The sequence below is a fragment of the Parambassis ranga genome, chromosome 13 (assembly GCF_900634625.1).
Source record: "Parambassis ranga chromosome 13, fParRan2.1, whole genome shotgun sequence".
NCBI lineage: Eukaryota > Metazoa > Chordata > Actinopteri > Ambassidae > Parambassis > Parambassis ranga.
The window spans coordinates 18,414,068-18,430,430 of record NC_041033.1 but is presented as its reverse complement, the minus strand read 5'-3'; the positions used below and the strand labels follow the sequence as shown (position 1 = coordinate 18,430,430).

At 41.9% G+C, this 16,363-nt stretch overlaps 1 protein-coding gene across 5 annotated transcripts in view; it reads right to left on the bottom strand.

Annotated features, from left to right (window-relative positions):
* The window catches only part of stard13b (StAR related lipid transfer domain containing 13b), a 50,526-nt gene that overhangs the window by 21,708 nt on the left and 12,455 nt on the right, over window positions 1–16,363 (bottom strand). For 3 of the 5 annotated variants that reach the window (XM_028419161.1, XM_028419163.1, XM_028419162.1), the window contains one exon: window positions 16,090–16,123. In XM_028419161.1, the coding sequence (XP_028274962.1) occupies window positions 16,090–16,123 (34 nt within the window). Of the gene's footprint in view, window positions 1–3,238; window positions 3,249–4,831; window positions 5,238–16,089; window positions 16,124–16,363 lie in introns of those variants that run through there. The other 2 variants (XM_028419165.1, XM_028419169.1) reach the window with 2 other exon arrangements.

The following is a 16,363-nucleotide window of genomic DNA, read 5'->3' as shown; positions in this document are numbered from 1 at the left end:
GCGGAGCATGATTGGGACTAAAGTGGGTGGGCGGTAGGGAAAACCGCAGTTTTTTACACTTTTTGCTTACCTAACTTTGTACATATGAGATGGACAACAAAAGAGCTCCCCAAAAGTGGAACCAGAACATTTTAAATTGTCCCCTGGCTGCAGTGTTGGTCATAAACCTCATATTCAATGAGGCAGCGCCCATAAAATGTTTCGTCTACACATCATCCATCTTCATATACAGACTATGTCTATGTTTCCAAAATCAACTGTCACAATTAGTTTAAATAAAAACTAAACGATAATCCTCCTGACATTGAAATCTTTATTTGTATCCCCCAAAAATGATACAACACTCTTCTCACACCTGAATTAAAGTCCACATCCTCTACCATCAGACCCACCCAGTGCCAGTCAAGGCCCCTGCCACTCTCTTTCTGCTAACGTCCTCACCATGCCAGCTTGCCTGTTTAGGCACGGTGCCATACACGTGAAGAGGGGACAAATGGGCAAGCAACCAAGTTAAACACAGCCCCTGTCTGTTCCTCTCCCTGGCTGGCAAAATCCACCCTAGCTTAAGCTCACAAAGACCACAATTCAGCTGCACACTTTAGAGCCCGCTGCACATTTTCATAAACTTCTCTTGGATTTAATGGCCCTCCCCACACCATCAAGTGCAGCTATTTTAATACGACACTGTTGCTTTTTAAAAGTAGTAGGTGATGGTGTGACACTATTCAGATGATTTCATTGGGCAGTGACTCATTTTTTTTACACACAAACACCTGTATTCATTCATAAAATAAATGGATTGCTTAAGGTTTCAAATGCAAAAGACTGGCAGCATGTCTAGAGCAGTGTGGTCCCTTTGAACCTACTTCTCTGTCTAGACGATGAAATTCAGCACGTGCATCGCACGTATCGCATTACAGCATCAATCACCTACAAAATGAATGAGATCGCTTCTCTGTCCAAATACCTCAGCAGGGATTGTGAAAGAGCTACAAGATCTCCACAGCACCTCTCAAAGATGTCCTTGTGTTAAACTTTGTACTGCATGCCATGAATAAATGACTGTGGCATGTCCTCAGAGGGAGCACTGTGACTCCAGCCCTTATCAAACTTGTTCCAACACGCCTCTGTCTGGGTTTCAGGGCTCAACTCCTAAACAGCATGGCAACAGAAATCCAGACTCACATTACAGACACACAAACACATACCGCAACTGTGTGAGAGAGGCTGGCCAGGTCAAATACTGTTCATTACAATAAAGACAGGTTAAATGTTCAGCTCAGAGGTAAAACTTAACATCATATAGTGTCACTAACACTTTAATTCATTTCCATCCATCACCGGTTTCCACTCTGGTGTGATTACACTTAAGGGAAACTTCTGAATCAGTTTAAGGGGCCACCAATGATGAGCACGAAGGCAGAAGACAGCGCTCTGATGTGGTTTGATTCAGCAGCAGACACATGTAATCTGCACTGGGCAGTCCTGCTTCTGCTGTGGCTATGTTTCCTGTGGTTAGGGCTTAAGAATAGAGCTAGTGTGACTGAAGATTTCCACCTCATGAGCCACAGAATGTTTGAATTCTGAGCTCAGGTCTGGATGTAAGTCACACTTTAATATTGTACGACCAGTTGAGCTGCATATTCCGCTGCTGGATGATGTGATCTCATCACAAGCCTTTACATATAATTATTCACACAGTTCCCAAAACAGATTTGTGTTTTTCCCCTGCACATTAAGCAAGAAACACTATGCAAATATGTAATTATGTAACTTCTATAACAGGAGAATAAGCACAGCCACAAACCTCTATGTATTGTGTTCAATACTGCATTTTCTTTTAAAGGACATAAACTGTTTTGGAAAGCAGAACATTAAATAAACTGCTGACTTACCGATCTCCTCAAATTGTGTTACAACTATAGACACACCAATTCCCACTTAATCCAAGATGGAAATTGAAAACTGCTGTAAAGACCATATTTCCTCACATAGTGGAGAGCTCATTCTTAATTTTTTAGGACTGACCAATTGCAGCTTAATTTGATAAAATACAGTAAATAAACTTCTCAGGACAAAGAACTATCTTTAACCAAGTCTGAACTGCACCTACTTAAATCACCAGGATCAAATGCTCTAATTAAAGTAAATCAGATGAAAAGAAAATAAAGATGTTCAGCCATTATTCAGTTTCCATTCACTCAGCTCCAGCCAGGTATGATTATATAAATATTTTGTATTCAAGGCGAATAGCACAGAAGCAGTTTAAGACAGCGCTGATGTGGTTTGATTCACAATCTGTAATCTGCAGTGGACATTCCTGACTGTGACAGTAACGTAGATAATCAGGAAGCTTGCACGCCACCAAGTTTATTCTTCTCAAATATATTATACATACCAAGATGATTTTGCAAAATCTGGTGTAAGATCAAATTCTATTTCTAACGTCATTTCACAATATCCTGTATTTTTATTTATCTGTGGGAGCTGAGCTGAGTTGCTCCACTGTAAAAGATCTCAGGCATGTCTGCCTGTTATAAAACAAAACTTTGTGACATATCCTTATCTAAACAGACTATGACGGCTCACATCTATCAGTATTAGGTTCCTGCTTTCCACATAATCTGTAATTAACATCACACAGGTGCAGAAAACTTCAACAGGACTCAAAAGAGTATCGGAGCTCTACACATTTGTCAATATGCCAGGTTGGAGTGTCAAACTGGCTGAGACACAGCCATCCATCAGTGTATGGCTGGAAATGGGTCACCTCCTGTGATGTGACACACATACATTTCTTTGTTGATTGGCCAAATCCATCAATGATGAGCATGAAATTAGTTTTCAGTGGCTGACACCTGAAGTAAATTTCATACAAATCCAGGGCAAATATCTGCCTGCCCCAGATACCACATTAGGTTTGCATGTTTAATCACCATTACATACAGATAGTCATGCTAAAAAAATATCACACTGTACCACACATAGCAGACAGTGGAAAAAGAAGATATGCATGCAAGGATCAGAAAAGTTAAGTGAAATTCAAATCACTTCTCATCCGTCATCTGCATGAGGCTGTTCTATATGCACCTCATCCATTGTTCAGAGTGTATATAAGCAGCTCGGGACCTCAGTGCTGCAGAGCCTCCCAGATGCATGGCACACATCACTGAGATACAGACTGTATATGGAAAAGAATGCAAGATTAATGTGTCAAATATCCAGACATCCTAGGACACAGCTGCTGCATCGGTGACGTGCCTCAGCAGGCTGCACAGCTGAGCAAAGCATGTAATCAGACTTCATGCACAACTTTGTGTGAAAGCTTAAACAAAAGTAACACACCAGTGGGTTCTGACAGATCACATAAAACATCTGCTCTCTATTTGTATGACATCAACACTTATAAACTCCGCCTGATGAAGACAGAGCTGCTCTATAAATTCATGTGGCTTTTCTCACATGAGACGCTGTAGTGTGGTCGATTCTCTGCACCTGTGGTTCACTTGGGCAACTGCACAAATGATTGATATCCACTCCTGACAGGCAACACTCTCAAGACCTCTGATGGAACCACTGCAGCAGGCACTGACCTCTAAATCACTTTTCACTGTTTCAAAATGACACACTGTCTACACACATCAGACAATATCAAACCAATACTGAGGTAAATGTTTGACTGTGCATTAACATGCTTTGAAAGGCTGCATCAGATGGATGGTTCAAGCTCCCTGGAAGTTATTTTAACACATTTTGCAAGAATAAAATGAACCATTGATGAGACAGGACTTACAAAAAAAGTCAGTGAAATACTTGGCAGCACAGCATGTCTTCTCCTCCAGAGAGACAGCTGCATTTTAAGAGGTTAAAGCTAATATGTATAGACCATTATACTAGGAGCCACATTGCTAGGAAGCTGTTCTGATCCGGGTTTATAAACCGCCAAGATCTCATACCTGACAGACATGATACACAAGGATTACAGTGTTTCTGGTTCTACTAAGGAACACATTTGTCAACACTGCTAACACATGTATCTTTTATTGTGTGACATTGTTGTAGTTTTCTATATCCTGTATACAAATATTTGTTTTTAAAATTTTAAAGTATTTTGTGACACAGGACTTTTTAAGCTTTGAACAAATAAAGCATATCCATCAATTTAGGTTCATTAATTAGCAAACAGAGCAAACATTGCAATATAAAACTGAAACAGTAAAGTGAAGATGCACGATGATCCTTAAATATGTCATTACAAAATGTATTAAACCTCAACATGTTTACATTCCAGTTTTATGTTTACAGGATATTCTACTAGCACCACAAACCAAAAGGAAAGTGATTAGATGTCAACCATCATTCATGCACTTTCCATTTCCAGATTACCCATCAGCGCCCCCTGCGGGATTCCCCCGCACATGAGTATTTGTAACAGGGAATTGTAAATACCGTTTTCGGCACGTGTTACATTGACATTGGTCGGGCAGTGTTTCATTTGTTCAATAAGCCCGCTCAGCTGAAAACATCTTACATTTCAATGCAACGTGAAAACCCACTTTTAAGTTTTGCGCACAATAAGAAAAAGAAGAAGTTTAAGGGTAACTATTATAGTTTGCACTACAGCCTATGAATGGCCAAACTTGCCGTCATCAACATAGTGAGACAAAAAGTCTCATTATATTTTTGCACTTATTTTATTTTAGGTTATTCTGGCATCACAAACTCAAATCACTCCAATGACCAGTTCTGGCCTCAGTCTTTGCTGAGGTGGACACCGCTGCACTGCACTTTGTTCAGCCGGGCCGGGGTCTGTCTACAGTGGGTTACTGACCTGCCAGTCTCCGCTCTCTGACATTCTTCCAGAGTAAATCCCAGGCTTTGGATGTGGAGCTCCGCAGCTGCTCGCTGAAGGAGCGCCGGAGCTTCAGTTTCGCAGAGTTTCTTTTAGAAGTCATCTCAAATCCTCCACACGGACATAATAATAAAATCCTCTGTTGGTCCCGCACAAAAATCACTCTTTCCCATTAACAGGTTCTTTCTAACGCAGCCGCAGCAGAGCTGACTTTGGTGGCAGCCGGTCTTCAAATGAAGGTGTCAACATGTTGCTGGAAAAATAAATTAATAAATTCCTCCCGATCAGAAATCGATTAAACAAATAAAAAGTGAGAAAGTGACAGCAAAGCACAAAGACACTTCCCACACTTCACACCAGATGTGCGTTTGTATGTCTATCTGTGAGTTTCGCGCACAGAGTGTGAGGCAGCCGTGATGCCTTTCCGTGCTGCAGGAAATCTGAGCACTAGAAGTACAGGGCAAGTGATCCATTTAACAAATATGACTGGAAAAGAGAAGCGGAGCGAGTGATGGAAAGAGCAGATGGACACATTGCATCATTTTATGAATGAAATTTGTACTGAATGAACGCAATCCTTGGTTTACCACTGAATGTTGCACACATTTTAAGGTTAAAGGCAGATTTCCTACATGGCCATTTAAACATCGTTACAAGCTTTAAAATATGTCAAAGAACTAAAATTAGATTATTCTCTCAAGAATTAAAGTAACACGCAGCGAAAATAATTTAATTCTTATTATGACTTTAAACATTTTGCCGTGTAGGTTGTCACTATAACTTCCTGATGAGGACCTTTCATTTCAGTGTCCGTAGAGCACCTGAAGGCACCACGAGGTGCAAACCACTCAACACCCCACTACCACAAATACACACAGTTTACTCAGCTCAAATGACAAATTTAAAACTGAGCAATCTCACCTCATTATAATCCCCAACACACTGAGATTAAATTAATGCCACATTAAAAACATCCACTGTTATTTTAACATCAGAGAAGCTTAAAACATTTAAATCTCTTTATGCATTAAGTTTTTGGTTGAGTGTATTTTTACCTACAGTCATTTTTCATTGTAAATTCCTCTTGAGCTGTGACCGACACAGACCTATTTAATAACCATTATGAGGATTTTGACCTAATTTCACACCAGGATGATGCCGTCTATTATTCTAAAGCTTAATGAGAGTTCAGTGAGTTCTCCCCAGGTAGGTTAGAGCAGGTCAGCCCATTCAACAGAAACATGGATTCAGTTTCAGGACCATTTACTTTTGTTGTCACACCACAAACCCTGATCCGAAGAATAAACAGGATAAGTGCTTCTATAAGGCTGCTGCCGCCGCTGCTGTATGCCTGCCAGACAACAGCTTCAATAATCCATCTTCCATAATTATTTTAGGAATTTCCTCCTATTATTCTGTGCCCACTCAGGCAGCGCATGACCTAGGAGCAGCGATACGGTATCAGCTGGATTCATTTCTCGGTCACCAGCTGGGATTACTATTATAACAGGTATAAACCTACTCTAAACACACAGAGTGGCTGGCTGGAGATTGACAGTTTCTTAAATGAACGAACCTCCAGTGACCTCAGGTTGCCCTCTCAGCATGAAGCTGAGGTAACATTACTTCATTTTAATAAGGAAACAGACCCCATTTGCCACTGAGCGGGACAGATGATTTACACATTAGAGCAAGATCACATAGTGAGATATCCCAGCAGCAAAGAGCTGCACGGCCCAGGGGGAGAATATTAATGAAGGACCTGCTTTTCCAAAGGGAAATTATGTGCAGTCAGGAAGACTTAGAATCTGACCCAGAGAACTGATCTTAGTGCATTCTCATGGTCTTTTAACTGCAGTAGTACATTTGTCCCATTTGTTTTAAGGTTTAGGAGGAATGGTCCTTTTTGGGTTCCAGTGAGCAGCATGCAGCTGCCATTTTGAGCCCCACTGGGTCAGACCTCAGGCTAAAATTGACACACTTGACAGGAGTCTCATTTAACTTTTCAGCAAGGGTCGGGGTTAGGTCGAGTCAAACACCTCACAAAAACCAGTAAGTTCATACAGAGCAAAATGCTTAAATTCTGATATTTAAACCACAAACGTATCCTTCATTCATTGCTTCCTACAGAAACGATTTTCTTACTGATCCTACAGCAGCAATAGGTTGAGAACAAGATGATGAGGGAGGACAAGATGTTGACGTTGGAAACAAGGCATCAATCTCCCAGTGACTGACAGGGGAGGAGTGGATGGACAGACAGACAGACAATACCGTCCCTGTCAGCCCCCCCAAGAGTAAAAGTGATAGAAGAAGTGCAGCAACAAGGTTCTGACCTCTTGTGACATGAATCACTGGAGAGGTAAACACAGCCCACCGCTGAGCCTGTCCTCTCAAAAAGAAACCACTCGCAGAAAAAAGATGAGCATTAACGCAACAAGGAGCACCGTGGTCAGACAATGACTTAGCCTCTGGGGCGCTGCTTGGCAGCGGATGTAATAGCAGATGCAAAAAGAGGAAACATCAGTCAGCTTGAGAATGTTTTCCCTTCGCTGACTAACCCACTTGTTTGTTTTGGACAGGCAGCTTTTAGAAAGTTCTCGTTTTCCCCGAAATACTGGACTATTTCTCTTTGTCCACTCTTTCAGCTCCTTTTTTCATAAACACATACAGATAAACACACACACACATATTTACTTGTGCACCAGTTATCTACATTCCAGAGTTTGTGAGTGTGCTGCGTCCACGTCTGGTGACTGATGTGGAATGCTGTCCCATAGCTGCAGTGGGAAAATCCCAGATGTGAGGAAACTGATTTCCCCCTCTCCGTGAATGGGTCGTGTTGTTGGCCTAGGAGGTCTTACACCAGGCCCCCTTGAAACGTCTGGGAGATTGCACTTCCCAGCCTAATGGAAACAAGGCTCCGTGAGTGGGGAGCGGGGAGATCTCCCCTCCACCTCCATCCCGGCCCCTGAGGGCTCGTCCCAGGCATGTGCTATAAATTAACTGACCATATATTCCCAAGTCGAGTTCATTTTTCCAGAGGAGCCACACATGTGGTGTATATCTGGGTTTAGATTATGTGGTTGGGGAAGGAGGAGCTGACTTTGGTCCCAATCCATTAAAGTGGCCACTAATTCTGTTTTCTTTGAGGGCCGTTCGTTGTAACGTCATGGTTTCTTCCTTTGGTGAAATTTGCTCTTTATTCCCAAACAGATCATCAATTACATCAAAATCTATTTTTAAAACACAGATGAAACCAGATTTTTCATGGTTATTGTTTTTTTAGCTTGTTACATAACTCCTTACATTAAACTTTAATAGGGTAAAAATAGAAAATGCTTTTTTATTTACATGTTGCAATAGATGCTTGCTGGGGTCAAAGTTTCTATAAAGAGGCTCAAGGAATGTAAAACTGGCATGACAAGCGTACGTGGCTATTGTTTAATTGAATGACAAAGCATGTAATGCTGTCAGGTCTGGATCTGTTAAAGCCGCATTGCCCACAAAAATGCATGGGAAAACATTTACGCCACTGTCCAACACCTGGTTTCCATTAGAGCAATGAGGATTTAATCACAGAGGTACATTTCTCTCACAATCACTTTCACTCCCTCCATTTCTCTCGGATGTAAAATAAGCTAATGTTTTATTGATTTTTAAGTAATTTTCAAGCTGGTTTTAAGCCCTTTTATTCACTCAGGACTAATTTGCATCGATGTGAAAAATATATATATCAGGTGCGCTTTGCTTCAAGGCACCTCCAGAGCAATCACCAATAAATACAGCTGACAGAATAACTCGTCATAAATTAGAATATACTGTAGCATGACACAAGCCTCTATTAGAGAAATTCAAACAGGAAGCTGGTGTTTATATTTCCAGATGAGCATTATCCCAAGAGAGAAACCGGAGTTAAGAGTCTGACAAAGACCAAAGGAGGAAAAAAAACAGCTGCTTAAAATTAAACCTACAGTGTGGACTTGTAGTCTCCTCTCCCATGACAAATGTCTTACATCTAAGTCATTGCAGTTTTGCCCCCAAAGGTCTCACGCTGCTACTCAAAGTGTATAAAACAGAAAATACACTGAAGCCTGAAACTGTGTGAACGACGTGTTTCAGCTCTCTAAAACATCAGCAAATTTACTGATCAGTTTTATTAATGATGCCTGCGTGGACTGTAATCACTTCATCCGCTGCCAACGATTCTGCTCAGCTCATCAAGCGTGATAAGCTGGAAGTACAGTGCAGGTATTGTTTTCAAACTGAGACACAAACAAGTCCTGCTGGGCCCTTAAGTTTTAAAGCCAGAGAGGCAGAGAGGATGCAGGAAGTCTGCTCTGCCTCTGTCTGCTATTGCTCTTTGATTACTGAGCCAAATTGTTTAATCAGGTCTGAAACCACAAGAAAGCCGCAGTGCTACACTGCCCCAGGACAGAGCCTCTATTTAACAACACGCACTGTTTTTTTGTTATCTGGGTACAGGTGGAAGTGCACAGCTATGTAAATCTCCAGTAGCATGGTTGCCCGCCGCCGTGCTCCAGTGAAGAAACACACAGTGATTGGTGTGAGCGGTGCCACGCACTTGGCCGACCTGAGGATACAGAGGCGACGGCTGCAGGCCCAGCGGAGGAGCAGCAGACTTTTTGCCTCCCTGCAACATCTGGAATCTCTGTGGTTTATGTGGGAAAATTTGGGAGGCCACAAGAAGAGCCAATGTAGTTATTGTATCTGAACCGACCCTGAGGAAATGTTCCTGGCTTAGGAACTGCGTGTGTGTGTGTGTGCAGAAACACTGAGGGGCTACAAAGTGGAGGAGCAGACCTGATAAAAGCTTTGGATGAGAAAGATGTTATTGTTTGGATTCATTTCCAGCAGTAAGAATTACCGGGAAAGGTACGCGCGCACACACACACACACACACACAGGAGAGAGATAACAGGAGGCGAGAGTGTTGACTGTGTGGCCACTAACATCCTGGTGTGGGACCCTGGAAGGAGTGTGGCCCTTCTTGGCTCATTACTTCCTAAATCTTGTTTCTGCCTTTCTTCTCAGTTGGCAGCTGAGTGCTGGACCAACCTGTTAGCTTTTGTGTCGCTTCACACGCACACACATACACACCCACACAGTGCCTGTTCTCATGCAACTGGCCTGCATCCTGACACGGCTGCCCATGTCTCCTTCCACTTAGTTTACTGAACCCAGGCCTGAATTCCTCAACACACAGAAAACACTCTCACCTTGGTCTGTTAGAGGAAGCCATCCCCCCGAAGGATTTATTGGCTGCTTCTTTTTTAATTGGCAGCCCAGAGAGTTTATTTGAAAATCACAACAATAAGCTTGTTTCCTTTTGTTAACGAACATCCAATTGGTTCGCTTCTCTCACGCAATGATGGGATTAAAACAGATGATGTATACTTGGCAAAATAAACAATTCCCTGAGATGACTGAAACTGTAGAACATGATGATATAAGAGTCTTGAAAGCACTATTAAATGACATTATGCGATATTGCATGTATGATAGCTACAATAATTGCAATGAAAATGTTGAAATTGCAATATAAACGTGAAAGCCGGTTAACCAGATAGTTCTCTAATGTTTTCACAACCTTGACAAATTACTGTATATACAAAGAAAAGTCCAGAAATACTACCAAGCAGGCTCCTTTTTCCCCCCTCTCACTTTCCCCTGTCAAACAGCCAAGCTGGCCTCTGCACTCAGGAAACCACAAGTCATTTTCCATCTTTCCATGTGTGGAATTTTTCATGCACTCGTCATGCCAGCAGCACCCTTTATAGTCTGAGCTGCATCTACAAATGACGACTTGCTTATAAATTTAGAGCATGTCGTCACTGATCTGGCACCTGTTGGGCAATGGATCGAGACATGGAGCACAATCACGAAAATGTATTTTCCTGGAGCTCAAATCAAGATGTTTCCACAAAGTCCAGGTTTATATTTAAACAGATAAAAATGTTTGGCTATATACGGATTTGGAGGGAGAAAAAGTGCTACATTGCCTTTCCCTTTAGTTCCAAAGTAACTGTAGACCACATATGGAGTCTTGGTTTTGCTGTAGAAACTCAAACTGAAATTCAGAAGCAAGTCATCACAAAAAGCGCCCCCCATTTTAGGCCCCGTTCACACTGGGGAAATCAATCCGGCTAGAGGGGGATTCGGGCCGGATTGACTCAAATGTGGCTCAGGTCTGAATGCAAATCCGGCTTGCAAATCCCGCTAGCGAAGTGATACCTCCGGTTCACAGGCACAGTGTCCGGGTCATGTACAAAAGCTGTATTTAAATACCTGGCCCCACCGTGACCTGAACGGACTCTGTATATTACGAGGTGCCACCTAGCGGTTTGGAGGACAGCAAACAAGCCGGGTTAAGCCGGATCGAGCTTGAACATGCGTGTGTGATTTGAAAATAGGTCTGTCCATAGGTCGTATCCAGCTTAAAAGCTATCCGGATTCAATCCTACTCTTGCTGGTTTGACTTTCTCCAGTGTGAACGGGACCTAATTAGAAAATGGTTACGACTGGTGCAGTAGGCTTTGCACTGAGCAGAGCTGGTAGTGAAAGAGAGCAATTCCAGGCCCATTTCATGGAGATCATTTTTGCAGATTAAATGAGCATCGCTGGCCAGGCTCGGCATCTGCAACAAGCTTCTCCACCATTTTCTATTATGGTCCCAAATTTCACGTTGACTTCCACATGACAACATAGCTATATAAACACCAGAACTTTCCCTTCAAACTCAAAGTTTGACCACTGCTGTTGTTTTCCTGTCAGGATGGCCTTGGAACAGATCTACCAGCGCCTTCAGCCTACATAAAGTATCACAGACTCGTCCTGCGGCACTCCAAGCTTTCCTTGTAGTTTGTGTTTGGAAAGTCTTAGCTTGGCAGATCCCTGACCTCAGCTCGCTCAAACACCTTTGGGATTTTGAACTCTGCATACAGGCCAGGTCTTATCGCCCAACATCACTAGATGACCTCACTAATGCTCTGTGGCTGAATGAGAGAAAATCCCTGCAGTCAGGTTTCTAAATCTTGTGGTAAGCCTTCAGAAAAAAGGAGGGAGGCTGTTACAGCAGTATATTAATGCGTTTTGATAGGTCTCCTGGGTGTCCACATAATTCTGGCCATATGTGCACTGAATAAACAAACATACAGCAATAGAGTTAGTGTGTGTAAATACAGGAAAATAAAGATGTTTTAAAATGATATATACCTCAGGATTTCCCTTGGGAACAATGTGACCCTTAGCAGAGTTTGTAGTTTGAGGTCTGACATTTACTATCACAACAGAAAAGATTTATAATAAAAACAGCAATGAGGTCAGAATTTAACAGAGTCCAACGAATAACAACAGAGCTCAAAACATCCAAAACGACATCTGACTTTAATATTCACCCCACAATCCGGCTTCTCTTGTATGTGTTCTGATTACAGCTACGTAGGTGTCAGGCTGTGTCATCTATTCCTCACTTGTTGCCATGAAGCTCTTGTGATGTGTATATTATGGTCTCTAACAGGCCTCCAGAGAGAGACTGCAGCTGTCTGAGGTCACAGTCAGCCTCCACCAGCAGGCACTGACCCTGGGTGAGACTGGAGTTCTGGACTCCGAGAACAGCTGAGGAACATGCACAAGTCAAAAAAAAGAGAAATAAGACAACCCCACTGTAATGCATTATTAGCTGTGGACATTATATAATATCTACTGGTGCTTCATCTATAGTTGGTGATTTATAAAAGCAGTGCACACACAGAGCCCCACAGAGGAGTCGTTTCATACCGAGATGGATTCTGATATCGGCCAGTCTCACTGTGGAGCTGGTAAATGACCATTAACTCTACTGTGAAATGTTTCCACTGCTTCGTACACACTGACATGATTATTTTGTGAAAATGTCACTTTTTTGTTCCTCTATACACATAGTTCACATTTGGAGGTAGAAGGGTTTGTGGATGGTTTATGGACCTTCACCCAGGAATCCTGGCTTCACGTCCCTTCTATGGCACCATTGCTTTATATTGAAAAGCTTTAGGACGCTTGACTCAGGTGATTGTTGACGTCAAGCATTAAAACACAAATGCTTAAGGTTAGTCAATAAAAAACAGGTAAGGCTGTAGGTTGTCAGGATGTCAGTCTGCAAAAAAAAATTGTGTCTCCTGTCTTAAAATGTGTGCTCATGAGACATTTCATTCAGAATTATGAGACTGTGTTTAACATTATGGGTGGAACAGGGCTGGTTTCACACTTCTAACCGTCACACAGAAAGTTTAACTCCAGCCTCTTTCAGCCCCTTCAGGTTGACAACAAGAAGATGAAGGAGGACAAGATGTTGACGCTGCAAACAGGGCATCAATCTTCATGTCCAGTGACTGACAGGAGAGGAATGGACAGACCTGCAGACAGATAATACCGCCTCTGTCGCCACCAAGAGTGAAAGTGATGGTGGAACTGACCCTGTCCAACAAAGTCAGAGTAGGTCATTTGAAATGCCTGTGCATTGCTTTCTAAAACATTAATACTGAAGATGCATTCAGTATTCAGTTTTTATATAAATGCATAAAGATGGCACCACTCCAACACATCTGACACCCACAACCTCCTGCTATGAGATAAACTCTATTGTAAAGCCAATAAACAGCATAAAAAAACTGGCTGTAAACGGGCTGGTTATGATCATTACGTAAGTTGATGTGTTAGTCCAATAAATCTTTGTACTTAAACATCCTCTGATGTTAACCTGCTCCCACTACCATTGTTATTTCATGATCATCGACTGGAAACATTTACATCTAACACCTATTCTTTTGTTAACTCATCTGGATTTCCCAGATTGATGTACGCCAAAGACACTTCTCTCAGTAACAAAACATGCGGTTTAATTAGCAGGAGCCAAAATGAGAAGTGATAAAAGCAGTAAAGCTGGCATTAAGGGATTCCCGCATTGGGTGACATTTAACACTGACTACAAAGAAAACAGACAAAACATCCCGCTTCCATCCTTTCTGCAGCTCTTCCCTTGGAGCCATTCACACCAATGTGTCAGGGACACAGGCCCTTTACATCACTTTCCTTACAAATACAAAGAAGTCTCAGAGGGATTCTTTGTTTTTCTTATAATCAGCAGCAACAGATTTCCACATTGAAAGTAGATTAGCATATTTATTCAGGGAGAGGATCTGTGTAAATGCACACAGTCTGTTTGAAACCGCAGAGGCTGAGAGGGAAGCCTCAGCCTGACAGTTCTGGGCCAGAGAGGACTGTTCAGCCTGTGCCTGTGTAGTTTTCCCCCTGACTGGCATATTGGCCGGTGATGTTTATCATAACAAAGCACATGATCATTTATTTATGCAAGTCATTGAGTTCTGCATAACTGCTTCTCCTTGGACCCTGCCTCACATTCTGTTTACCTACACTCTCCACTGATTCACACAGAAACATGAACGTATCCATTACCAAACTTTATGTTGACCCATTTATTATATACACTGTAGTCATGACAGTTAAAAGCAGCGTTATCCTCCATATCTGTTCTGTATTTCAGGCAGGAACCTGGCTGTATGTGCAGCTTTTCAGTGTCATTGTAAATTAATTAATTCTGTGATCAATGCCGGTAAAAGGCAGCAGCGTTTTAAAGGATGAACGTAGTTGCCTCCTCTCAACAGAGGAAGCCATTAATTTCCACACTGCAATTATTGAGACTGCAGGGAATAGATTTCCATACAAATGACACTCTGTGAGAGGGGATAATGTACTTTTGGCTCATCAGCGACTCAAAGTTTAAGCAATGCTCTGTAAATGTTAAGTAATGCCTTCAGAAAAATAAACATTTGAGGCGGGGGATTAAGCTTTCCCCCCCTCCTTCACAGACCTGATCTTCTCTGAGCACATCCATATGTGGTTTTAGAATAGTGCTCTCAAGGGTTTTGTTTTTTTCCCCCTCAGGAAAAACAAAACAATTCAAGCAGGCTGAAAGGTCTAGTGCTTTTTCCAGAAATGCCTTAAATAAATAAAAACATGAGCTATTTTTTTCTTATTTTTCGCATTATTTAGCATCACTTTAAATAAATTAATTACAATCATCAGCAGAATTGGAAAAAAATAACACCTCTAACCTTTGCGGTTAGATATTTATGTATTTTTGTAGACATATCCAGTGAATTTAGTGTCATTGGATATCAAGGATAGTCCGGCATGTGAGTTTATGAGTGCTTCCCATTTATAACTAACAATAGCAACAGTTTTCTTGCTATTTTGAACATGAACTCAAAACATATGTGCGCTCCTCTCCTGGACAATGTCAATTTAATGAGGTGGACAGTGTTGTTGTGGTCGATACAGAGAAGCACCTCCTGTGTGTGACTCTGCCAGCTTTACCACATTACAGCATTCTCCAAGTTATTATATCATCCAATTCAGGTAGAAGTATAGTATTTTATTAATGACCAAATAAATTTAAGTGACACAGATTCTGGTCTGGTTAATATCAGCTAAAAACGGTAGTAATAGTCTTACGGTGTGTTGGTCTCACAGTTAGCAGTCACATCGGTCACAGCAGATATCTCACACACTCCAGCAGACCACACATTATTTTACTGCTTCATAAAAGTGACATGGAATTTTTCCGATCTATATTGTCCACTTGTGTGGTACAATCATGCACAACTGAGGTCATATGAGAGAGCAACCTGAGTCTAAAATGGCATCTATCCAAATCCCACAGCTGACCCCCCCAAGGGCCACATCACCACCAGGCGAATAAAAACAGAAACAATCATCTGGCAAGCTGCCTAATTTTGACTGCATCCCTCCGAGTGAGCAACATATGAAAGTCCTTTAAAATAAGAGTCTGCAGCATTTGGACATTCTTGAGACACCGGCAGGGAAGGGAGGGTGGGGGCGGGAGGGGGTTAGGCACCTGTGGCCATCAGTCTTATTAGCATTGTCTGGAGCCGGGAGAAATGCTGCCAGGCAGCAACTACTAAGTACAATGACTGCAAAACCAAACTTTAGAAAAAGGCTTTAAAAAGATCCATACATACATTTTATAGCATCAAAGCTCAAACATTCCATGCTTTTTAGAACGCAATCTTTTTCTAAACTATTTCACTTCTCAGTGGACAGAAAAAAATGCCGAATACATAAAGATCTGGTGATCTTCCAGTCAAATATTTTGTCATCTGACTGTGCAGAAAGGAGCATGCATAAAAATTTCTTACCTGCAGCTGCTGCATCTGTCATCTTATTGATCATCTGCAAGACAGAAAAAATAGCACATCAGCTGCTGAGGTGAGGTTGTTACTCCTCAATAATTGTTGCATAACATAAACCAAGGTTAATCAATATTCTCATTATTTTGGCTTTAATTGATGGCTGTTCCACTCTGACAGCTTAAAAGACATACACAGGCCCCTGGATTAGAAGAGAGAGCATGTCTCCCTGCTGCAATCACTGTTATAATGATGGAGTCAATACATAGTCTCCACAGCAGCA